This window comes from Mastigoproctus giganteus, chromosome 6, assembly GCF_048544385.1.
Source record: "Mastigoproctus giganteus isolate SK-2022 chromosome 6, ASM4854438v1, whole genome shotgun sequence".
Lineage (NCBI taxonomy): Eukaryota > Metazoa > Arthropoda > Arachnida > Uropygi > Thelyphonidae > Mastigoproctus > Mastigoproctus giganteus.
Genome location: NC_143580.1, coordinates 15,040,618 through 15,066,891, shown reverse-complemented (window position 1 = coordinate 15,066,891; position 26,274 = coordinate 15,040,618). Strand labels below are relative to the sequence as shown.

Genomic DNA, 26,274 nt, shown 5'->3' with positions numbered 1-26,274 from the left:
TATAACTAGCTTTTGTTATACAACACATGCCATTTTGCTAAGGATCAGTTGATAACTCACTAAGATCAAAGGAGGTTAGGGGCACCTTAAAAAAAAATAGCCACAAATTTTCCATTACCAGTTTGGTATTGTATAGGCTGCTTCTGCTATTCAGAACAATGTGTGAAAATGGTTTACTACAATAATTGCTTATGGATATTTGCATGCAGAAAAATTTATTGTTTTGTTGGTGATTCCTATAAACAACACGCAGTATTCACATGTAAAGGTGAAGCTCACTTGATCACATTGTGAATAATCAAGCTGTGAACGAAAAACTACTGTATTACATCTTTTTCAAACTCTACCGTGAGGATAGCTAACATTAAGGACATAGTTTCTATTACTTATGACCAGAAGTTTTTGACAGTGCACCAAACTTTAGGATACTTACCTCCAGTTCAAAGATCAGGATAACATATGCTGCTGCTTTAATAGGATGTGCATAATTTTTTCTTTCCCCCCTCCAACTTTCATTGTCCTATCACCACTGGTGTGAGAGATGCAAAGAGTCTCAAACAAGCCAATCAAAATTCTTTAAATTATGACCATCCGGTGTGCAGTTAAGTGTATTTACTTATTATTCATCCCTGCATACTTGACAATGCCCATCAGCTCTTTCATATTAAATATGAAAGAGAATGTTTAGACATGAGTTGAAAAGGCTTTGCACTTGGAGACATTGCATACATAATGCTGTAGGTTGGAATAAATGCTTTATAAAGGTAATATGATTGGCAAATTACTTCAATCTGCAAGCCATAGCAAATGGGTGTGAAGTGTGCCCTTTTCATACATCTGCATTTTAGGTAGTATTGATCCTGTTCAAAATTATCTTCATATAAATTACTAGCATTTTTATTTAAGGATTAAATATATATGTGCCTTTTTAATATCTAAATTGAGTGGATTTTGTTGCCACCCATTTGGAAAGGTCCTGGTTCAAATCTCATTGAATAAACATGAAACTGCTTTTTGAGACATTTCAAAGTGGATGGCTAAGTTAGACTATCTCAGACAGAGATAAAAACTTTCCAGGATTTTCCCTATGAGTATTTTTCCATCTTGCAAATAGATAAACTGACTTCAGGCCACATGCTGTTTGTAGATAGTGGTGCACTGCACTTCATGGCTTAATTTGCCATGCCCCTAAATCAAACCTCACCCTCGGCCTGGCTTAAAATTTTATTTTAGGCTTATTGTTTTTGAGTTAATATAGATCGTGTCTCTAGTATTTAATGATGAGATTTATTCTTTGGTATTAGGTTGCAGTGAAGAGTCAGAAAATGATTCAGTTTCCTCAGAAAGTAATAGAAGGTTTCAACGAAAGCGATTAAGGTTGAGGTAATAGTTGATTTTCTTGTATTTTTTTAATTTTTATTTTCATATTAAAAAGGTTATGATATTTTGTAATACTTTCTAAAAATGGAAAAATAGACTCCGCACCTTTCCTTCTCAAAACAATTGAACAGTCTTTACTGAAGTGTATTTTGAGATACAGAACTGTGGGTTTGTATGGCATTGCCCATGCAATATTTTTCATACTCATTACCCTATTTATATAGGCTTCATCAGTGATATTCATTATATTTTGTAATTTTATATAAATACTGATACACATGCATGCACAATTGTAGTATATATATATTTGTTGTTATGAATTTATATTTTTTATAATTTTTTTACATGTGCATAAAATATCGCAAAAAGACACATTCTAATATGATACACTATAGTAAATCATTTCAGTAAAATTTTGAGCAGAAAATTATTCACTCTCGTAAGCTTTGGAAATATGTCACATGACATGGAAATCTTTAAATACATTTTTTTTTTTTTTTTTTTTTTTTTATGTGAGAAGGGGTCATAAAGAAAATTTGGTAACAAACGAATTTTTTTTTCTGAATTGTAATAAAACTAGCATAGTGTCAAGCCACAATTATTACCTTCGCACCTGTACAGTTATTGTTGATCCATTTCCTGACACTTCACGTTTAGTTATTTGATTTTCCTAAGTCCGGCAGTGCTGAAAAACTAAATTAAATAAAGATAGCTAACCAATAAATTAAAATAGATTCACTTGGGTTTGACTGCATAGATTCTGAAAAAAACAAAGAATACCAAATTACTTAAAGCAAATAAACAGAACAATATAAAAATAAAGAGAAGATGACTGATTTATGTATAATAATCACTTAATGGTTAGTTTTCCCCCTTTTTTCTCAAAAAAAATTTTCCTGAAACTCTATTATGAGATGTGCGTGCGTTTCCATTGACCCTCTGATCAAAACCAATTTACCTGTAACCCCCTCCCACACAATGGAGATGGCAATTTTAGAATTATTTATTGTATACATAAAGCACATCCATGTATACACCTCCCTTCACAGCCACAAGCCATGTTTCGCAAGGTTTTATCCCCCTTTGTGAAAATTAGATGTCCACCATTTGATTTAAGCATAATAACTGTAATGAACTATAATGTTTTTAAATGATTTGTTTACATTCTGATCCAAATGAAATTTACAGTATGTTTTGGGATTGGTGAGGTAAGAGTCACCCTGATTGGAAGTGGTACTTCTGTCATCCTGAAACAAGGTGGCCACCACATAAAATACAGGTCCAATTGTTAAGAACTCTTCTCTTTACAGTCAGATTGAAACAAAATTTACAATACTTGATTTCCATTGCAACGTTTGTAGTTAAACTCATCTTCTTTTGAACCAGTATTGGAAATATATCCAGAACCTAATTGTTTATGTTTGAAGACCATTTCAAAATAGCTTTAAAAAAAAGCAATTCTCACAATATTCATTTCAACTCTAAATGAATTTATACAATGGCCAGTTTCGGGTATCAATATCAGCTTGATATTCAGACCTTAACTTTTAAAAATTTATAAGATAGCTATGCATGAATTATCAGTGAATTTTTTTTTGTCTCATCAGTTCACTGTAGTTACTGTAAAAAAATAAAATAAAAAATTATAATAATAATAAATGGAACAGTTAAGTTTTCAAATGAACAAATTTAAACCCATAAATAAAACCCACTTCCCTGTATGCTCCACTTTAGTAGCTTATAATACAGCTGTGCACATTAATTTCTAATTGACACATATACATACAGTAAATTCCACACACAGAGAATACTTATCTTATTAGGTGTGCTATTATGCTGTGAAAATGCTATACCAGTAGGTAACATTTTGTAATTTCACTTAATTACATTTGATCAAATTATAAAGCCAGATGGTGCTTTTACGTGTTCATTGTTCAGCCGCATGTACTACAAAATCTCTTTTATTGCCTGTTGCTGCACATCATATTCTTAGTTTCCAAGTCTTACTAAAGATTAAGTATTTTATTATTTTATCTGATTCATGCCTGTAAGGCTTTGTATTCCAGTCCCAGGTTGCTGTATTTATTGGTATTATCTCCTTTTATGATAAAAGTAAAATTAATTTTTATCCACAAATTTTGGCCTTTCGGAAGAATGGCAACTTCTAGCTGTAATAAGTAAAACTATTATTGGGATAAAGAAACAGGTATTCATGAGCTATTCATTTTGTTAGGTCATTTGTCCACTCAAAGCCCAAGACAAGTGGCAGAGGAACATTCACGTGGTTGAATGGACTATTATTATTTTATATATTTTAGCATTTTCATTAGTTCTAAGTTTAGGCAAATATGCTGCTACTGAATATGCCTTTAGGCCCTTATATTATTAATCAGCATGATATGGTGCTAATTAATAATATAACTGCACAATACATTTGATCTCATGAAATTGCCAATTCCATGCTAAAATATGGTCTAATTTCAAGTATCATGTTATTTATATATATATGTATTTAGTTGGGTTTTTTTTTCTCCTCCTCCTCTGATTAATATCATCATATGCGCTGACTTGCATATGGTGCTGTTAATTTTAACTATTGCTGATGAAAGTCATATGCTTATCACATTTTCATTCTTCAAAATTTTGTGGCTGAACAGATGGATATGGCCAGTACACAGAAGGATTATGGTTCCACAAAAGAAAATATTATATGAAATGTAGCAAACAATAATGAGCTGCTGAAAAAGAAGTCTCCATTCAACTCTGTACAACATTCATGCAAGCTCTGGAGGTGACGAAAAACCTTTATCATACCAGAGGTGTGTACCTGTTCAAAGAGATGGATGTACCAGCAGGCAGTTTACTGTCAAAATGCCTCCCCATTTCTCTTCAGAGATGGGGGTGGAAGAGAACAAGAGAGAGACATACTTCAACACATTCCTTAATGTTTTATTGGTGCTTTATACTTATTGAAGTATGGGTGTGGGTTTTCTTTTTTGGTGACTCCCCCCTCCAGTGCACTTTGACACAAAACTGATTTCTTTGTGTGCTCATATGATCTATCTTTAACTGGTTGGTATGATAAAGGTTGTTTACCTCCAGAGCTTGCATTAGTATTATATACAATGGAATGGCAACTTCTGCTACTTCCTCTGTGTCAGCATAACTGACAGGTCCAGTGTTGTTTTGGTGCACTATGGTCATAGTTGCCGATGTGCCCAATAAATCCCGAAACAAACAAACAATCCAGTGTTGTTTACTGTATACAGCAATTTTCTTCTTTAGAACTGCAGTACAGCCATACCCATGTTTTCAGCTACAAAATTTTATTCCTCTGCTTTTTCAATTTCTGAACAATCACTTCAATTTTGAATAAGAAAATGTGATTAGCACATGCCAAATCACACCAACAACAATTAAAATTAAAAAAAGTGACATGCATTTTAAAACATATACACAAGAAAAATTGCATTTTGTTGCACTCATTTATAGCAAAATATTTCATAGTTACATATATTTAATTTTATTTCATTAAATGTAGAGAAATTGCATTTGCATGTGATATCTCTACATGTAACTTCATTAATCTGATGATACATTAATAATCCATATTATAATTGATTTCACTATACTATAAAATAAAAATTGAATGAAAACGTAGCATTATCATATCTTACATGAACCACAGACGTCAGTCTGGTGTATACATTAACACACAGCCTGTGGCAGACACTAATGTCTGTTGTTATCAAACTTGTTTTAAAAACATTGGTATTTGAATATTTCATTATTCATTTCATTATGATGGTTGCCAAATATTTCATTATGATGGTTGCCAATTGTTTTGCTTTGTATCGCCTAAAATATCTCCAGCTTTGCTCACTAATTAACAGATTTTTTTTCCCCCTCATTTCCTTCCCTGCTCTTTGTATACAGATCAACTGATATTATTTTCTCTCAATGTCATTCCAATTGTGTACTAAAGCTGTTGAAGTACTTTTCATCTGAGAGAATGATATAATTAAATATTATTAAATGTTTTTAACATTTCTAGGCTAAAATTGTGAAGAATTAATAAGAGCATTTCAAATAACTTTTTTATTCTAGGACTGACAGCCCAACCTGGCTTTCTAAGCAAAGTCAGACTACAACGCCAGTCATCACTAGTAGCCCAAGTGAAGACCACACCTACAGTGCCTGTGTCAGTCAGCAGGAAGCTAAGAGCCCTTCTTTGAGCCCCTGCCCCAGTGAGATATGGGAATGTAGTGATGGAAATGAGAGCAGCATAAGTGCTCTAGAGATGGACACTTCTACAAAGGAGGAAGAAGAGCAGGAGGAATTGTCAGAAGCTAAAGAGGAAGAAGTTTTGCATTCAAAAAGGCTGAGGAATAGCAAAAGTAAAGATGAAGAGGAAGAAAGGAAAAAACTCACTGAAGGCGCACGAGCTCTTCTTAAATTGGCTAAAATTGCCACTAAAAGGAGAAAAATGTGGGTTTTAGAGCAGAGTTCCTGAACATCGAAGTTGGATAGGATGTTGAGGGCAAGTTGTTTTGCTCAAAGTGCATCATCAAAACCATCATGCAATCTTTCATGCAAGATTTAAAAAATACTTTAAAAAAAAAAAAAAAAAAAGGATTGTATAGAAGTACAAAAACTTATAGTGAATGTTTGTGTTGTTAACATCCTGAGTTTCTACTTCATCCTTGGTTTATTAAGCAAGAAAGAAACGAAGAACTAAGGCCTTTTGATGGCTAGTTCTTATGTTTGTATTTTGTATTGTCTAATTAGTTATATTTTGAAGAGTATATCATGTTACTGAGTCCCAGCTATACTTACAGTAAAGTTGAAACGATTTTTTTTTTTGACTGCATAGCAATAATTGCTTGTGATTGGGAGGGAAAAAAATTGGCTATCACTTTTGCTTGTTCTCATCTGTGTTGTAATAACCAGTTGTGTTTTTGAGTATTTGTTAGAGCATGATCTCTTCAATCTCCCCTCCCACTCATTTTCCGTTTTAGATTTCAGTGAAGTGGGAAGATTACTAAGTGAGATTGGGAAAGAACTAATTGCTCAGCAGGAAAAGTATTGCAATTTTTGAATGGACTTGCAATTCCTGCATAATCTTGAGAGTGTGGCAATAATATTTCATTATTACAATTGTTGACTGTTTCAGTAATTAGCATTAATAATTTTACTAAAATTCACTTTTGTGTGTTTATACAGTGGAAAGGAGAGTTGAGCACTTGCTACCATGAATCACATTTTTTTTATTACTTGTTAGTATGGTAAGCAAGTGGCATATTGTAATCAACTGGTTCAGAAAAACAAATTGTAAAAAATTAGTTGTTAATAGATGTTGCTACTTAACACTGTACAATGTTGTAAAGATAAAAGTTGGTTATCTTGTAAAGTTTTAGAAGCTGCCAAGGTTTTGCATCTTTATATGTAGATCTAAAAAAAAAAAAAAAGAAACAAAAATGAAAGTGATTGCTTCATATATCATGAAGCATTGCAATATTTGGATTATTTTTTTACCAAAAAATTACTAGTGTATCATATGTACCATTTTAGAGAATAATATGCTTCATCCCTTAGTGTGACCTATCACATGTGGAAATTTAAAATCCTCTTCCTGTCATGTATAAGAAAAATGTAATTGCTGGTAAGGACTTCGCTAGTATTATAACTCTTGATTTTTTTTTTATATATATATATACATGTGTGTATATGTGTATATATACACACATATAAAATGGAATGATTTCCCCAGTCCAAAGCTGACTCTGCCACTGTTAATGCAAATTAAATGGAATATCAGTCTTACTTCCTCAATGGCCACAATGAGCTGAATACAAAATCTTGCAATGGAAAGTTCCTTCAGATAGTAAAAACAATTACTAATTCATAATTTGTATGTATGTGAACATTTTTGGGTATCTTTTAATGCTTAAGATATTTAAATTTAAAATATATTGCTTTAAAAAATATGTTGGGTATTTGCCTGCAATCATGAACTGCATCTTTCTGTTATCTATCTTTGGTTGTTATAACAAACCAGTTTCTATTTTTGTGAGTATTTTTGTATATATTAAATACACTGTGTTAAAGATGAAAAATATGGAACATGTAGCACACTTTTGTAATTTAGTCTGTCTTCCATGCTTTTAAACTTTAAGTAATGAATTTGAGGAGGAGAATATTATATATATTCTCCTCCTCGAATTCATATAATTTTTAAATATATAACATATTTAAAAATTATATATTCTCTGATATGTATTAATCCTTACATTAAAAACTGTGGACTATTCTTATCCTCCCTTCAGCCATGTGTACTGGCATAACGAAATATGTTCAATCAAGAAAAAATATCTGAAATATATAAAGAAATGAAAATAGGAGTGAACCTACCTCTACTCGTTTGTTGCCCTTCTACCAATTTACTATATTTCAGTAAAATGAGTTAGTAATTTGATAAGATAGAAAGTTGCAAAGATTTGTCAATCCTACCTCTCCCATATTTAGATTTTTTTTTGATAGATTTACTATTACATCTGAGATGTACTATTTCAAATACTCAAAGAATATGCAGTACTGTGTAACAGTAATAAATAGAAAATAGTATGGTTTTTAGAAAAAAAGGTTATCAGTATGGTATTATTTATGTTGGCAGAGCTCAAATTTTTTATTATTATTATTTTTTTTTTTTTTTTTTTTTTTTTTTTTTAAGAATCTCAAATGGTAGAAGTTTGCTGTTTGTCCTCAGTTAGTAGAATTGTGAGAACAGAAGTAATTCAAGGAACCTTGTTTAGCATATACTTATTTTAAAATTATAGATGTAAATATGCTTAAATTGTTTATTTTATTTCTAGTATCATATCTATATTTGCCTCCGAAAAACTTCATGTCTTAAATTCAGTTTAGTAAAGGTTGTGGTTTCTGGTTCATAATTGCTGCTTGTCTTCCTAGTTAATGTTTTTAACTTTATAAAAATAATTATTCATTATGAATTAATTTGAAATGTGAATAATACTAACTAAACCATGTGAATCAAGTAAATTTTATGTACAGATTATTACATTAAATAACTCAAACTCTCACATAATTGAACTAAATATTCAATGAAATTTCTGCATTCCATGTGGAATTGTGTTACCAGAAAATTTCTAATCAAAGATTTAAGTCTTCCTATACCTGTCATTTAGTAACAGTAACAGCCTTCAAATCTTTCACGATTAGGCCTGATGACAGGATTCAGTATGGAATCCAGAAATGTTGCTAATTATGTAGTCCAAAGTATTACTCTAACTTACTTAATGTAAATTTTGTACACGATATAATTCAATGGTTTAACCCTTTCAACAATTTGGAGTGACTAATTTGGAGGTCGCTACAAACAGAAATCTTAAATGTGTGAATTTTCTTGAATACATTTGATTGTAGAGTTTGTAATAGAGGAATGAAAATAGCTTTTAAAATCTGAGGACTCACACCTGTTGACCTCAGTTTGTCTCTGATTTGGGCCTATAAAAGCTGCAATTGAAGAATTTCTCTGAAATTCAAATCCAGAATTTCAGAGAAATCAGAAAGTAATGACAGGTGTTTTAAATTTTTTTATGATTTTTTTTTTTAAAATTCCAATTTGATTTTTGACAATTTTAGTCTAGTGTTGAGCAATAAATTAAAAAAAAAAAAAACTCATTTTTTAAGCATTTGTGTATAAAGTTTTAATATTTTCAAAATTCCAAAGAACTCCACAGAGCCCTCAGATATCCAAAAATTCACTGCAGTGTACTTGCCTACATACGGTAGACTCACTGCTGAAAGGATTAATTAGTGTTATTTGCATTTAAAATTAAATTGTGAAAACCACATAAATCCTCTCAATACAAGTTTACATTTTTATTTAACAGAATCGGACTTTATAATCCATCTGATTTTGTATTTATAACAGTTAATAAATTGCTTTAATAAATAAATTAATAAACAGTTAATAATTTATCCTCCACGTGGATAAATTGCTATACATTGAGAAATTAGTTAACAAATTGCACTGTTTGTAAATTTGAAAAAGAATTTTCTATAAAGAAAAGAAATGAATGTAAAATCCTGTTCTTGTGTATAACACAAGATTATTTCTTTTTTTCTTTCTGAAATAGAATATTACCTTATTTAATAAAACTAATACAATTGCCTATGTATAGCAGTTTTACCAGTATTACCATCACTAAAAATTACAAAATATTGTTAAATATTAATTTGTCTGATTGTTTCATAAATATTAATTAATAATAATGTATACATGTAAATTTATGATGAATTTTTATTGCCTTTTAATTAGCATTTTAGTGATTAGGAATACCATATGCCAAAATTTGTGTTATATCTGCATAAGAATTAAATAGATAGATATATCAGTGATTTTTTTTACACATCTGATTGGTAATCTGTTGGTATTGCTGAGTAAAAATAAATGATTTTTTTAAATATATTCTCAAATGAGCAGATGGTAAAGTACTAACAAAATTTTGACTTCCATGTTTTTTTTTTTTTTTGTTTTTTTTTTTGTTTTTTTTTAATCACTGTTGCATCCTAAATAATTGTGCAAATATATGCCTTCCTTGTGCCAAGATATGAGAAGTTGAACCAATGTTCTTATATGAAATTAATTTCTAGAGACTGAAAAGTTTATTCATAATTAAAAAAAATGAGAGAGAGATTTTTATTTAAAACAAGAAAGCTTTAAAAAGAAAAAAAAAAAAAACTACTGACTGGCTCAAGAGTTGCACAAATTATGCTCAGCAGGACAAGTTGAATGGTTTTACACTCAGATCAGTAGATAGCATTGATGTAGTGAATGAATCGATTTTAGATCATGTTATTGGTGCTAATTTTTTTAGATTGTATATGAAGTATATTGTATATAAAGAAAGCTAATCAGTACTACTGTACTTTCAGATTTATTTGAATTTTTTATATAATTATGCTAGTTGCCCAAAAGTGGGGAAGGGGTGATTAAGCATCTTCTGAAGAATCATTTCTTATAGTAAAATTATTATTGCTTTATTATTACTTCAGATCTTGTCTGAAGCAAGAAAACAGAAAAGTCAAGGTGAAACTACAGAACTCAGTTGAGAAATTGTGGGTGATATTTTGATTGTTGGGGGGGGTGACCATCATGGTTTTAAAAAGTATTCAAATATTTAAATCATTTTGTGTATCAGTGATGTGATTCTGTTTGTATTAATTTCTGCTCTGTGTGACTTAGCTTGTTAATTCCTATTATTATTTTAGACTTTAAAAATTGTACATTGTACAGAATTTTTAGTAATTATTATATATACTAGAGAATTGTAAAAATATTACTGCTTAATAACAATGTTCCATAATTAGGTTAAAAAAAATACAGTATATAATTTTAATTGCCTTTCACTTATACTCACAACAGAATTTTTTCGCTCCTCTCTGAAATAATTGTTAATTAGAAAAAATTCCGTTTGTTCTTTTGTAATCAATCTGCTGTTTATATATTTATATGTAATTCTTTGTACGAATAATAGCTTATTTTTCTTTCTGCAAGCACTTTTTAATAAATTTAGAAGAGAAATTTAATATCAAGTTATGTGACTTGATTATAGACTCTTTAGTAGAATGCATTTATTTCTTATATGGTGCAGCCATTTACAATTAAAGAAATAATTTTTTTTTAAAAATAATATAAATGATGTTTTGCCCTTTAGTTGAGCTAAAATTTGTAATGTGATTTTTTCCCCCAAATTGAAGTGTTTGTGTTTTTAATTAAAATCATTAATCTTTAAAAAGATAGTGATAGATAAAGCACAAATAGTAATTTATTTAGTGCATAGTTTAGAGAAAAGAGTGAATGATATATTATTTGGAGATAATATTCAAATTTGAGATAATCTAAGCCTATTAGTTAAGTATACAAAAGCCTTACTTGTGGGGAATGGGGGAAATCATGATAATTGTTTCTTTAATAATATTTTTTTTTATAAAAGACCCCAGTTGGGGTCTGTAAAATATTGAATAGTTGGTGAGAAAAATTTGTCTTGAGAAATGTATTATTGTGCCTGAAACTGAGAGTTTTATAAAGGCATTATGAAAAAAAATTATTGTACTTGTCATTGAAACTCTCTGATGTACTGTAGAGAAGGTGTTATTTATTGACTGAACTAGATTATGGGTATGGCTCTTTCTTTAGAATGCAATTTGTTAACAAGGCTAATGTTAGGGAAAAAAGTCAATCATTTGAAACTAAACAGTTTCCTCTGTTTCTGTTAATCTGAAGCTGTCTCTCAAATCCATATTGTTTCTCCCTTGTCTTCCATACTGAACAAGCATCTTGTGCCAAAGTTTGGAGTACAACAGTGTGAAGGAAATGATAACTCTTCACCTACCATTTGCTTTATAATCAGTATATATCAGGTTGCGCATATAAATCAGGAATATTGACTCTATAATGCAACCTAACTTCCAGAGTTTTATCAAAGTAGAATGCTTTTTTAAAACACATTTTCTTTGATGCTTGTCATTTAAAACTTAGCATTGGCCTTGAATGTAGATCAGCAGATTCTAACTAAAGTATTTTTACATGCTCTTCTAAAATGTACATATCAAAGCATTATCAATAAATACAATTTTTGGTGTTAAAGTTTCTTTTATTAATTAAAAAAAAAAACTCCACTTGCATAAACAGCACATTTTAAATATAATTAATTTATATAACCTGCAATTCATAAAGTTTCTTAACATGATGTGTAATTGTATACAGTGAAATACACTTTTTTGTGTTTTTAACATGACTTAGAAATGCATCTAAAGTGGGTCAGTGAATTTTTTTTCCCCATATTAAATTTTGAGACAGAAAAAGAGTTCTCATTATAGCAATAATTTTTTTGCGTTTTATTATACTTGGAGTACAACAGGTTTTGACACAGTAATTTACAGTTAAGACAACCAGAAATACCCAAAATGTAGAAAAAAAGAAAGGTAGATGGGAAAAGCTGGAAAATGAAAGAGCTTCTAAAATCTTCATCCTTATTGCAGGCTGGCTGTGTGACACTGAAGTAATGGATAGTTTCCACATTGCAAGGTTGCACCCATACTTTTTCATAAAAATGTGCAGTCCTTTCAGTAATTGGTGCACTCGTATATCAGCTGCAGTGGGCAAACAGACCATAAATGGAAATTTATTTAAAGTATAAATGATATAAATTGTACTTTTACCAGTTTAAGGTAATACAAATCACTATTTTCATTGAGAATATTTCGTAGATTCTCAATTATTATTTCTCTAAATGGCTTAGATCCCTCATGTTGTAGCTGTGTAAGATGCACTACGTCAAATGAACAAACCAAGATTGGTATCGGAAAACAAAAACAACATATTTCCATAAGTGGCACATATTATATAAATTTTACACGATGCACATTTCTTCTTTGCAAGTTGCCTCGATATTGCAGTACTTCAAACAGCATTTTCCTATCTGTAGTGTTATACCAAGACAACTCGCAAGAGCTTGGCAGTCAGTGCTTTAGAGGGAACCCTGATTTTGGTCTGTAAGCCTCTGCGATATAAAACAAATGAAGGGATAATTTTCACTGTTATAATCCCAGAACACGGGGCCATAAATTCAAGTTACAGGGAAAGAGATTTAGACTGAATTATTGGAATTTTTCTTTTACACACGTGTTGCTAATTACCAAAATAAGTTACTTCCAGAGGACAGTTAAGCTGACAGCTTAGGGAAATTCAAAGTTAGTTACCTATGTGAGGAGGGAAAGATATGTTGTTTATTTTTATTTTATTTTCTTTGGCCAGTACAGCAAAAGCTGTGTTCCTTGCATTAGCTAATACTAATTAACATAAGATATTAAAAAAAGAAGATACTTGTTGACATTAGACGAATTTCTATAGATTATAATTTTCAGGAAATATGTGAAGGAAAATTACAAATATATAGAAATTCAAGTCAATGTCACTGAGTATCTTCTGTCTTCTCAACCTTCAACCATACACGATACTAAGTACTATAGGTTCTGATACCTTTCATGTTTGGAGCTTTAATAAAAAAATAAAATAAAAAAAATTATTATTATTAGCATTAAAAAGTTTTCTTTGAAAACTCATTATGCATATTTGTCTTTTTTTAATGAAAATCTTTTTGTAATATGATTGAATTTGCTTGTTTTTTATGAAATTCTTTAAAATATTTATATACAATTATATTCTTCAATTTCGATTCCCCCCCCCCCCCCCCGACACCTTTAGTCCAAATTAGGCCACACTGTAAATAATACCCTTCTATTTCAATAAGAGAGTACTTCTGTGTTAAAAAAAGTGCTGATTGTTTTAAATAATTCAATACTTCTGTAGGGAACTGGAGGCCAGAAGCTTATCAAACTATAACAGGGAACTAAATGATTTTGTAATAACTGAAAGCAAAGCGGAGGAGAAATTGATCAAATTAAACATAAGAAAGACACCTGGGGTGGATGGGATCTATCCAGTTATATTCAAGGAAGCAGCAAAGAAAGTAAGAGCAATCTTAACCACAATTATAATAGCATCCTTGGACTCAGGGGAAGTTCCCCATGCACTGGAGATGTGCAAATATATCCCCATTTCACAAAAGGGGGGGGGAGAACGCAAGTAATTACAGACCTGTTTAACTTCAATTCTGAGAAAAATAATGGAGTTGCTAGATAAAAAAGCATTGCAGGATCATCTAGACAAGACTGCAGTTATAGTTTATACATAGCATGGGTTTGTTAAGGGAACGTCTTGTCTGACCAGTTTGATTGGATACTATGATCTAGTCATAAAGAAACTGGATGGAAAAAATAATTTTGATATCATATACAGCCACTCCCCGAATAACGTAAGGGTTGCGTCCCGCAGAACTCTACGTAAGTCAGAATTTCCCCCCGTGCTTGTGCAGTACTCACAACTGTGCTCACTGAATTGACTGAATCAAAAAAGAAATGTTCGATGAACATGCGAATAGAATTATTTATTGTATTCATTCAATTTTTTATCTCATGTGCAGGAAAAATTACAAAAGTGGGCAATTTAAAAATTTTCAAAATTATAAAATTACAAAACAAGAGAGGAGACAGGCATAACATCAGTAAGTTTTACCTCTCGAGCATCGTTGCCAGAATCGACGTCGTCAGCTAATAAGTACACTGCTGGGGAGGTTGAGGCCGTGCAGATTTAGAAGGGGTCGGCTGCTCAACCTTACGAAAGAACATGTTAATAGATGACTGGGCGGTGGCTTTTCTTTTCATCATAGATTTCTTTGTAGCAAGCAAGCATATCGTTCACTTCCTCTGTTAACGTTTAAGAATCGTTCGCTGTCAGGATCCATCTTCTCAAACCTCGCCATTGCCATCTCTCTCTGGTGATGAAGCATCTCAACTCCTCATTTGGTTCATCTTGAGCTTCGTCAGCAGAGAGAAATGGCGAGGTTTGAGAAGATGGATCCTGACAGTGAACGATTCTTAAACGTTAACAGAGGGGTGAACAATATGCTTGCTTGTTCCACGTCTTTGGCATCAACCTCCAACTGAAGTAGCTCTGCAACCTTTACAGTCTTATCTGTAACCTCTACATATGATTCGTCTTTTTTGAAGCCTTTTACATGCCGTGGGCATATTTTCTTCCATGCACCATTTAAACAACTTTTAGTAATTTTCGCCCAGGCCTTATTAATGTTTAAGATGGCATGGTAAATATTGTAAGATTTCCAAAAGTCTCTTAACGTAAAATTTTTCACACCATCTACTGCAGACAATGCCTGAGCAAATGTGCGTAAATAGTATACTTTTAAATTTGAAATAACATCCTGATCCATAGGTTGGATGAGTGAAGTTGTGTTTGGTGGTGGAAGTATGACTCTCACATTCAAATTGAAATTGTCTAGATGAGCAGAATGTCCAGGAGCATTATCTAATAGAAGCAAAATCTTGAAAGGAATGTCGTTGTCTTTACAATATTTTTCAACCTCAGGAATGAAGTAGCATTTAAACCAATCCTCAAAGAGATATTGTTATCTATGCTCTCTGGTTCGATTGGAATTGCATGGGTAGGGTGGCTTTATTGATGCCTTTAAATGCACGAGGATTTCCAGAATGGTACACAAGCAGTAGTTTTAATCTGTAATCTCCTGCTGCATTAGCTCCAAGCAAGAGCATGGCTCTATCTTTTGAAGCCTTGAGACCTGGCATTGTGTTTTCCTCTTTGGCAATATATGTTCGATCCGGCATTTTTTTCCAATACAGAGCAGTCTCGTCAACGTTAAAAATTTGCTACGTTGAGTAGCCGTCTTCATGAATAATTTTTTCCAACATATGACAAATTTCTCTGCAGCTGCAGAATCAGCACTGGCGACTTCACCACATGCTTTAATGTTTTAGAAACCAGCGCGATGCTTGAACCTATTAAACCACCCGTTGCTTGCCACGAACTTGGCTTGGTGTTCGCCGTACTTATCCTTAATATCTTTATAAATATTTCTTGCTTTTGCTTGAATGGCCATTGGACTCGGGGCACTTGCTCTGATTTTCCATCCATATTATTAATAGCTGTTCCATCTTCTATATAGCACCTGAACAATGTTTTGTGATCACTGTTGATCCTTTGACATGTTCTTTTATATGTGCACTGTCCTTTAAAATAGTATTCACTGTTGAAGCAGCGAGACCTAATTCCCTTGCAATAAATGACAAACCCTGCCCTGCTTCGTACTTCTTAATCATTTTCATCTTCGTTTCTAAATCAATTTTGTTTCGTTTCCTGGCACTGCAAGCACTTGCACTTTCCGTTAGTCCCTTTCCCTTCATCATTGTTTCCTGGCACTGCAAGCACTTGCACTTTCCGTTAGTCCCTTTCCCTTCATCATTGTAATACTCAAATAGGAATGAAGAGAAGTTTCTGAAAATTTGGTTTTTATATAATTGAAATTTTCATTTCACCATAATACTGTAACATAAAGACCCACAGAATTCCAGTTATTGGGATTATTGCAAATGCAATGAGGTTGAGTTTACGACCCGTTTATAATAGATTGCGCTAATAGAAAAGCCCAATAAACCGGAAAGTGCAAATTGTTTTTTGGTCGTGACCTCCAGAAACGTGAAAAAACCTTTATCCCTAGCAAGTTGCTGCTAGGGATAAAGGGATAGTTGAGTGAAAGAAGACAGTGGTAATCAATGGTCACTGCATTTTGTGGACTAATGTTATTAGTAGAGTCCCCCATGAGTTCAGTGTTGGGTCCATTGTTGTTTTCTATATTTATCAATGATATTGATAAACATATATTAAACATAATGTTCAAGTTTGCAGATGACACGAAGGTTGGCAGGATTGTTAATGACACTATGTTACTGCAGTAATAACACTGTTACTGCAACAGGATGTAGACAAGTTGGGCTGAGAGGTGGCAACTGAAGTTTAACATTGAAAAATATAAAGTACTGCATATGGGTAGCAGTAACCTCAGAATAACGTACCAACTGTGCAATACTACGCTCAAGAGTAGCAGAAAATGAAAAAGACCTGGGGGGATATTGTGCAGTTGGATATGAAATTTCCTGAGCAGTGCAGACAGAGCAGGTCATGGGGTCTTGTCAATGATATACAGGAATAAGGACGTGATTATCCCTTTGTATAAGGCAATGGTCAGGTATACACCTTGAGTACTGCGTACAGATCTGGAGGCCTCATTTTAGAAAGGATGTAGAGCTGCTGGAACAAGTACCGAGCAAGGAAATGAGATTATTGAGGGGAACGAAGGGGTCCTCTTACCAAGAAAGGCTTAAGTTCTGCAAACTGCCGTGTCTGGAGACTAGGCACCTGCGAGGTGATCTGATTGAGGTGTATAAGGCCTTGAATGTTTTGAGCAAGCTCATTGCTGATGGGACTCTTGCTCAGATTACACACCTGACGGGGCATAAATTCAAATTGAGGAAAGACAGTTGTAGAATAGATGGGCAGAAATTTGCCTTTAGCCAGGAGATGGTTGATTTCTGGAACAGCTGATGATGTTACCAACAGCAAATTCTAAATGGGAAGCATTCAAGGAATTAATCTTGGAAGCCACTAGGCTTTTCATACCGATTAAGAAATAACGTTCAAGGTTTAGGCCTAAATGGATGTCAAATGAACTAATGAGACTCGATTTTTGGCAAAGAATGCCAAGAAAAACGGCAAGGACTTCTTTACTTATATAAACTCTAGAAGGAAGGGGATCAATGATGTTGGCCCACTTGATGCCGATGGTTCGACTGTTGATGATCCTGCTCAGATAGCTAACAAAGTAAAGTATTTTGCATTCTACATTCACACATGAATTCTGTAGGGAAGTGGAGGAGAGAAGCTTATTAAACTCTAACAAAGATCTTAATGATTTTGTAATAACTGAAAGCAAAGTGAAGGAGAAATTGTTGAAGATAAACACAAGAAAGGCACCTGGGGTGGATGGGATCTATCCAGTTATATTAAAGGAGGCAGCAAAGAAATTAAGCAATCCCTTAGCCATAATTATGAGAGCATCCTTGGACTCATGGGAAGTCCCCACAGACTTGAGATGTGCAAATGTGTTCCCAATTCACAAAGGAGGATCAAAGGGTGACATGAGTAATTACAAACCTATTTAACTTCTGTTTCGAGGAAAATAATGGAGTCACTGGTTAAAGATGCATTTCGGGATCATCTAGACAAGACTGGATTTGTTAAGGTAAAGTCTTGTGTGACAAATTTGATTATATACTATGATGTTGTTACAAAGGAACTGGATGCAAAAAATAATTTTGATATCATATACTTGGATTTCAGGAAAGATCTTGATACTGTTGCTCATGGAAGACTACTGTACAAATTGGAGCAGTATGGTATTAAGGGCAATTTGCTACAGTAGATAAAATGATGGTTGAGTGGGAGAAGACAGTAGTAGCAGTGGCATGTGATGCAAGAAAGCAAGTGTATGAGCTTATGCAGCATCAGCCAAAAAAAAAAAAAAAATCACACCATTCCCTCCAAATGCCTGTCCAGTTCCTCCTTAAATTTATTTAACCTATCATCTTCCACAACGACAGATGGAAGTTCGTTCCAGCAATTAACCACCTGCTGGCTAAAGCCAAATTTCCGCACATCTATTCTACATCTGTCTTTTCTTAATTTGAATTTATGCCCCCTTAGGTTCGTAATCTGAACAAATGGAAGGATCCCATCAGAATTCAGCGTGCTCAACCCATTCAAGGCCTTATACACCTCAATCAGATCACCGTTCAGGTGCCTAGTCTCCAACCACTGCAATTTGCAGAACTTAAGCCTCTCTTGGTAAGAGGATCCCTTCATTCCCCTCACCAATCTTGTTGCCCTTCTCTGTACACGCTCAAGCAAATCTACATCCTTCCTAAAATGAGGCCTCCAGACCTGTACGCAGTACTCAAGGTGTGGCCTGACCTTGAGCCTTATACAGAGGAACAATCACCTCCTTTTCTCTGCTAGCAAAATTCCTATATATCATTGACAACACCCCATGACCTGCCCTGGCAGCCTGTCTACATTGCTCAGAAAACTTCATATCTGACTGCACGATTACTCCCAGGTCTTTTTCATTTTCTTCCACCTTAAGTGTAGTACCACACAGTTGGTACATTTCACTAGGGTTACTTCTACCCATATGCAGTACTTTGCATTTGTCAAGGTTAAACTTCAGTTGCCACTTCTTAGCCCATCTGCCCAAATTATCTAGATTCTGTTGCAGTAGCACACTACCATTACTGTCATTAACAACCCTGCCAACCTTTGTATCATCTGCAAACTTTGACACTAAGCCTGATATACCTTCATCAATATCATTGATAAATATACAAAACAACAGAGGACCCAACACCAAACCCTGTGGGACTCCACTAATAACATTAGTCCACAAAGAGCAGCATCCATTAATTACCACCCTCTGTCTTCTCCCACTCAACCATCCTTTTATCCATTGTAGCAACTTACCCTTAATACCATTCTGCTCCAATTTGTACAATAGTCTTCCACGCGCAACAACGTCAAAAGCTTTCCTGAAATCCAAATGTATGATATCAGTTATTTTTTGCATCCAGTTCCTTTGTAACCACACCATAACCGAGTGGTAATCAGTGGACGCTGCTCTTTGTGGACTAATGTTATTAGTAGAGTTCTCCAGGGTTTGGTGTTAGGCCCACTATTTTTTTTATATTTCTCAACGATATTGATGAAGATATATCAGGCTTAATGTCCAAGTATACAAAGGTTGGCAGGGTTGTTAATGGCAGTATGTTACTGCAACAGGACCTAGAAAAATTGGGCAGATGGGCTCAAAAGTGGCAGCTGAGAAATATGTAGTACTCTGACAAATGCAGAGTACTACATATGGGTAGAAGTAACCCCAGAGAAAGGTACCAACTGTGCGGTACTACACTTAGGGTAGTATAAAATGAAAAATATCTGGAGGTAATTGTGCAGTCAGATATGAAGTTTTCCAAGCAGTGCAGACAGGCTGACAGAGCAGGTCATTGGGTCATGTCAATGATATATAGGAATTTTGCTATATAAGGAGGTGATTATTCCTTTTGTATAAGCCAATGGTCAGGCTACACCTTGAGTACTGCATACAGGTCTGGAGGCCTCATTTTAGGAGGGACGTAGAGTTGCTGGAAGAAGGGCAACAAGATTGGTGAGGGGAACGAAAGGCAAGAAAGGCTTAAGTTCTGCAAATTGTAGTGTCTGGAGGCTAGGCACCTGCGAGGTGATCTAATTGAGGTGTATAAGGCCTTAAATGGGTTGAGCAGGTTCAATTCTGATGAGATTTTTCCTCTTGCTCAGATTACAAATGTGAGGGGGTATAAATTCAAATTGAGAAAAGACAGTTGTAGAATAGATGTGTGGAAATTTTCCTTTAACCAGTGGGTAGTTGATTGCTGGAACAAACTTCCATCGGTCTTTATGGAAGTTGATAGCTTAAAAAAAAAAATTCGAGGATCTGGACAAACATTTAGAGGGAATGGATGTGTGAAATGTTTTTTTTTTTTTGTTTGGCTGATGCTACATAAGCTTGCTTTCTTGCATCATATGCCTCTACTACAAACTTCCATCTGTTGTGGAGGTTCATAGCTTATATAAATTCATGGAAGAACTGGACAAACTTTTGGAGCAAATGAATGGATGAAATGGGAAGGGTTTTATTTGTTTATTTTTTTGGCTGTTGCTGTATAAGCTTTCTTTCTTGTATCATGTGCCTCTACTAATGCTAATAGTAAGGCAACTCATAATTAAGGTGGAAATTGCTCCATGTAAAATATCTATGCTGTTATAGAGAAAAGTATTCCCCTCTCCTAACTGCACTTTAATCATAGTATAGAAGAAAATAAGTCCAGCTATCATTTATAGGAACATATGGCATTGCATATGTTCCTATAAATGATTATAGTAAATGGTAAAATTTTGGTTTGCAATGAAAAAAAAATAATTTTTTTTTGGGCTAGGCTCCTTGTTGCTCATTTGGTGGGATAACATCTCAAGTGAGTGCTCTCAAATGGATTTCACTATATACAGATTCTAGGCCCTGAGAGATTTGCAAACAGGCTATGCTCTCTAACAACCATATGAGTCCAGCTTTCCCCAATCCTTGAGGTAGTTGACCTAACATTGTGGTAGTTTCACCAGTGAATATATATTATTTATCTTTCACTTAAAAACAATTTTGTAACACAGGCCTTGTTATATGTGAGGACTCTACAACTTGAATATATAGGGTATTTCATAACGTTGGTATGTTTTTGGGTATTTCATAGGTTGGTATGTTTTTGTGTGCTTTCAGGATCGATTAAGGACCTGGAAACTGAAAAAAAATGTTCATATAAACTTGAATTTTTAAAAGTAAACAGCTATAGAGTTTTCAATGGTAAAAAATAATAAAAAAAAAAAAGCATATGTATGAATAAACCTTTCACTAGGTATTTGTCTTGTATTCTTATTTTTTTTTAACCATTAAAAACTGCTATTTTTTAAAATTCAAATAGTCACGTCTCTGCAACCATTCTGAATCATAAACATTTCATTGTAAATATGGCCAACTCATTATGAAACATGCTATTGTATATCAATTATGGTATGTATTATTTTAAGGTGGGAAAATATTCAATAGGTTAAAATGAAGACAAAGAAAAGCTTAGCTTTTTGAGTATTCATTAAATGGATCTTAATCATAAGATGAAGGGTTAAGACAGTGGAAATAGCCTTAAACCTTCATTTATTGTGAATAAGATCCGTTTAATGGGAAATCTTATAAAGGCCTCCGAAGACTAATGTATATTTGCTGCATCTTTCTTCAAAATTTTTAGTTTGGTCAAAAAAAAAAGGAACTTTTTTTTCTCCATTCCATCTAGCATTGCTATCACACCAATACTGTTAGGATCAACTGGAAGAATATTTAAATGCATGAGACATGACCCAGCGCATTATCCTCATCTTTTTTTTTTTTTTTTATCAACTCTCCCATATAGAAACAAAACAAAAACAATAAAATTCCTCCTGTCATTGATGGATCCAAACAGGCCATTTCCAAAGGTGGGAGGATGGTGATTATATCTGTGCTGCCTACGAGGGTGGAATTACTTGTAACAGTACAATGTATTTGCAGTTCGTCTGAACCCTCTCTAACAGGATTAGAGACAACTCTAAGTTGTCTCCACAGCTGCAAGTGTTTTATGATTTGCTGCTGTAGAGCTGGAAATTTTTCAGCGTATCTGCATGCAGTAGGTACAGAATTCTTATAGCTCACCATAAATTAAAATATCAGTTAATTTTTCAAAATTAAACAATTTCTAGTCGCCATGGAATCTGAAACTCAAATAGACAGTCTGATACTGCTAGTATGTATTCTGCCACCGAGTAATTGGTATAATTCATGTATAGAACACTTTTCATGTGTTGATATGTTTTTGTACTGTTTAAATCCTGTTTATCACTATAACAAATTGATATTTTATAACAGATTTGAACATAAATGTTTTGCTGTTTACACAGTTCTATAATTTATGATTAATGTTTAATTATCTGGGAAATCAACTTTTGAGACATGTTTATACAAACTTTTATTTTTAGCTGTAGAATATGCTCCTACATTTGTTTCATGCAATTTAGAAACACTATATAGAGCATTAGTATATAATGCCATAATGTGAGGGTAGCATGGTGGTATAATCAGTCTTCCCCACACCAGATGGAAAAGATCAGAGTTTGAATCCCATCAATGATGCAAGAAATATTTATGGGTCTTTTTTTGCATGATATGAGTTGGTGTGAGGTGAGGGAAGCATGGTTTTTTCCTCTCAGAAACTCATGTTTTTTTGTCCAGCAAACAGAAAATTAAACACAGAATACGTACAATTTACAGACATATACAGAAGAAATATGGCCTCAGTTGCTGATGCACTTATAACCCTACAACCTAGCCATACTGTTCTGTATGTATTACATCTGGAGAAGTGTTTGTTTGTGGGCCAATTTACGTGTTTGGTCAGAAAAAACCTAGAATAACCCAGTGAAACTATCATGAGCTTGTGTTATTAGCATGGATCAAAATAGAAATTTCAGTCCTCTGATATAGTGGTTTGGTCTTTCATTCGGGGGGGGGGGGGGATTTGTCATATTAAGGCCATCTGAGAATTACCTCATCTACCAGTGTGCAAATTTTGTGTTCACTGGTTGGTTCATCTGTTTTGCAGGACAAACCCCCAAGTTTCTGGGAGAGACCTCAAAACCATGAAACCCTCACCTGAGACTGGCTAACTCGCCCAAGGAGTGAAAAAAGGCCGATAAATATTCTTTGCATCACTGATGGAATTCAAACTAGAGCATTTTCCACCTGGTGTTGGGAGGACAGCAATTATATCCACTTTGCTACCCACAAGGGCAATGAAGACTAGTTAGCCAATCTCAAGCGGAGGGAGTAGGGATTTTCCTACGAGTTATTCCCAATGTTTCAAACTATGCAATGTGTAAATCCATCCCGCAAACATCAGAATTGTACAGACAATACACAGTGGTGCAATGTTGTTTAAGTCACTGATGCACTTAAACTTTATAATAACCAACCAGAACATTTTATGAAATGGAACAGAGTATGCCTTAAATCTAAAACTGGCTATTGGAATTGGTATTGAATTTGATCCACTGTTTTGGAATATTGGACGCAAAACTCGATATGCTGAATTTGTTCAGCATTATTTACCAAATGTGTTCAGCAACTTTTAATTTTTGGCTAGAAACAGGTGGTGCCAGAAAATAAACTTCCAGATCTGGTAGGTTTTACTAGGGTTACTATGTCGCTTTTAGAAACACAAACAAATAAAATGCCTTCAACATTATGTTTAATTTGTTTACGAATTTTGAACAGTAATATTCTACTAAGATGTACATTGTAATAATACTTCTATTCTTTAATTATTCTCATTAATTTTTAAAACTTTTTATTTCATTATGTTATAAGAGGTAAATATTTTCAATGTAAACAAAGAAATACTCAGCAATTCCATACCACTGGTGTGTGGCGCTTTGGAAAAATCATCATACAACTCCATTACAATGGCAAAAGAAAGTCATACACCATAGTCAAAAATGCCATCAACAAAAGAAAAATATTCATTCCCAAGAATATTACTAGATAAATTTTTGAGTCTTTCTGCGAGGGATAAAAAATTAGGAAAAGAAAAGGCAACTCAAAATAAATTATGAAAAATAAAACCAAAACTCGCTGGCTAAAATAAAACTTTCTACAATCCGGTCTAAACATCCCCTACTCCTGTAATTTGAATTTATAGCCCATAGTTCTAGAATCATTTATAACCACAAATATGAAGTTTGCTGAGCAGTGCAGAGGGACTACCAGGACAGGTCATGGAGTCTTGTCAATGATAGGAATTTACTAGCAGGGACAGGGAGGAAATTATCCCATTTTACAAGGCAATGGTCAGGCTTCACCTAGAGTACTGTGTACAGGTCTGGAGGCCTAATTTTAGAAAGGATGTAGAGTTGCTAGAATGAGTACCCAGGAGCCTATAGGCTCAAAAGTTTTTTCATTTAATAATCGTAAAATTTCAATGTCATTAATTACATATTTTTCAACTTCACTCCCATGTTTACAGCAACTTATGTGGCAGTAATGTAAACAGACTACACCTAGCGCCAAAACATGTAGAGGAGCTGGCTCGTGTGGGAGAGCACCAAGCCACTGACCTTGGGAGTAAAATAAGCATGAAAATAAAAATATACAAAAATATTCTTGAAATTAGTGTATCATTGTGCACTTACTAAGTTTCTTCAAATGAGATGTAAATTTATTAGGTTTCACCACTTACACAATTGGCACCTGGGAACCTTTTGTCAGAATTAAGATTGCAACAAACAAGCGAGGAGAGGAATGCCATGGGGGATTTCTGTTTGTGTTGAATCAATGACAACTTCATTTCCCACAGTGATGTATACTCAGTGATTACTAAATTATGACCACCACATTAATGGACTATGCTGCATAGTTCACAGTATAAAAAGTCAAACAGCTTTCTACACTCCAGCAGTGGTAATTTGCATCTAGTTGTCAAAGTGATAAAGCAGCAGTTACAGGATTCAGTAAAGATAACATGGAGTTTCAAAAGGGCACAATTGGGGGACTTATGCATCGAATGTTCCATATCGAAAACGGCTTGTCTGTTGCTAGCAGACAACAGTGTGCTGGTTGAATGAGTCCAAAAACCTGGTGAAAACATGCTGACAGCCACCATGTGTGGAGCAAGCAACACAAGTCCATGGACCCCTTGTGCAGGATGCCCACTGTCTAGGCAGGTGGCAGTGGTTGCTTAATATGGGGCATGTTTTGCTGGCAAGAACTTAGCACCTCTGGTGCATATAGACCAATGTCTCATTGATGAGGTCTACCAACAGCTCTTATACCATGTGCACCTTGACATGTTGCATTTTTCCCTAGAGAGAAAGAGAATCTTCCAAGAAAATAATGCATTATCATGGCCCACACTGTGTATCAGTGTTTGTACATGCAACAGTCATCTATTCTGACACTGTGGAAAGCCTTGCAGGCAGAATGGCTGCAATTCTTACAGACATCTAGTGGAGTCAACGTCTGGGGAAAATAGTGGGCTGTTATCTGTGTGAACAGTGGCCCAATACGGTATTATGTAGGTAGTTTAAACCCACTTACATAAGACTGCATAAGACGTTGAAATGAAAAACAAATTCAAAGAAAATGATTTTAAAATATACACTGTTGCCAAAAATAAATCATATCTGCCATCCATATAGCAGGAATAAATGTAAATGCAATTGCATTCACACTGGAAGTAAGCAAAATGCATGGGTCAAGCTTGCTATCAAGAAGGAAGGACAAGCAGGTCATTTTCACAGTCACAGACCTTGTAGAATTGGCCCACAATTGGAATCCAGGTGGCCTACAAGGAAATACAGGTTAGCCTGGTGAGGCTGTATGCCCTCAGAGCTAATATGGTCCTTGATACCCCTTAGCTTAACTCCCCATAGAGTCATCATAAAATTCCATTAATGACACTCAACTCATTCATGCCACTGCAACAAAACTAACTCAACACTGGCTGATATATTTGCAAATGGAAATGTCAATGCTATTACAGCCAGGAAATGTTTGGGCAAACTGAAGAACATATTTATTCACCAGTCAGTGAATGAATATGTTCAATCAAGATTTCAAGGATGCAAGATAGGGAGGTACACCATATCAGATTTTATGGAAGAGCTGCAGCACATATCAAACATCACAGTGCACTGGAATATTGAAAAGCTGTTGT

The 26,274-nt window shown here is 34.0% G+C and overlaps 1 protein-coding gene across 4 annotated transcripts in view; it reads left to right on the top strand.

The window, feature by feature from the left end:
• The window catches only part of LOC150083967 (uncharacterized), a 276,752-nt gene extending 270,761 nt beyond the window's left edge, over positions 1-5,991 (top strand). For all 4 annotated transcript variants that reach the window (XM_090374975.1, XM_090374976.1, XM_090374978.1 and 1 more), the window contains 2 exons: positions 1,305-1,383; positions 5,488-5,991. In XM_090374975.1, the coding sequence (XP_090231101.1) occupies positions 1,305-1,383; positions 5,488-5,893 (485 nt within the window). In that variant the 3' untranslated portion in view covers positions 5,894-5,991. The remainder of the gene's footprint in view (positions 1-1,304; positions 1,384-5,487) is intronic.
• Positions 5,992-26,274: the final 20,283 nt, after the last annotated feature.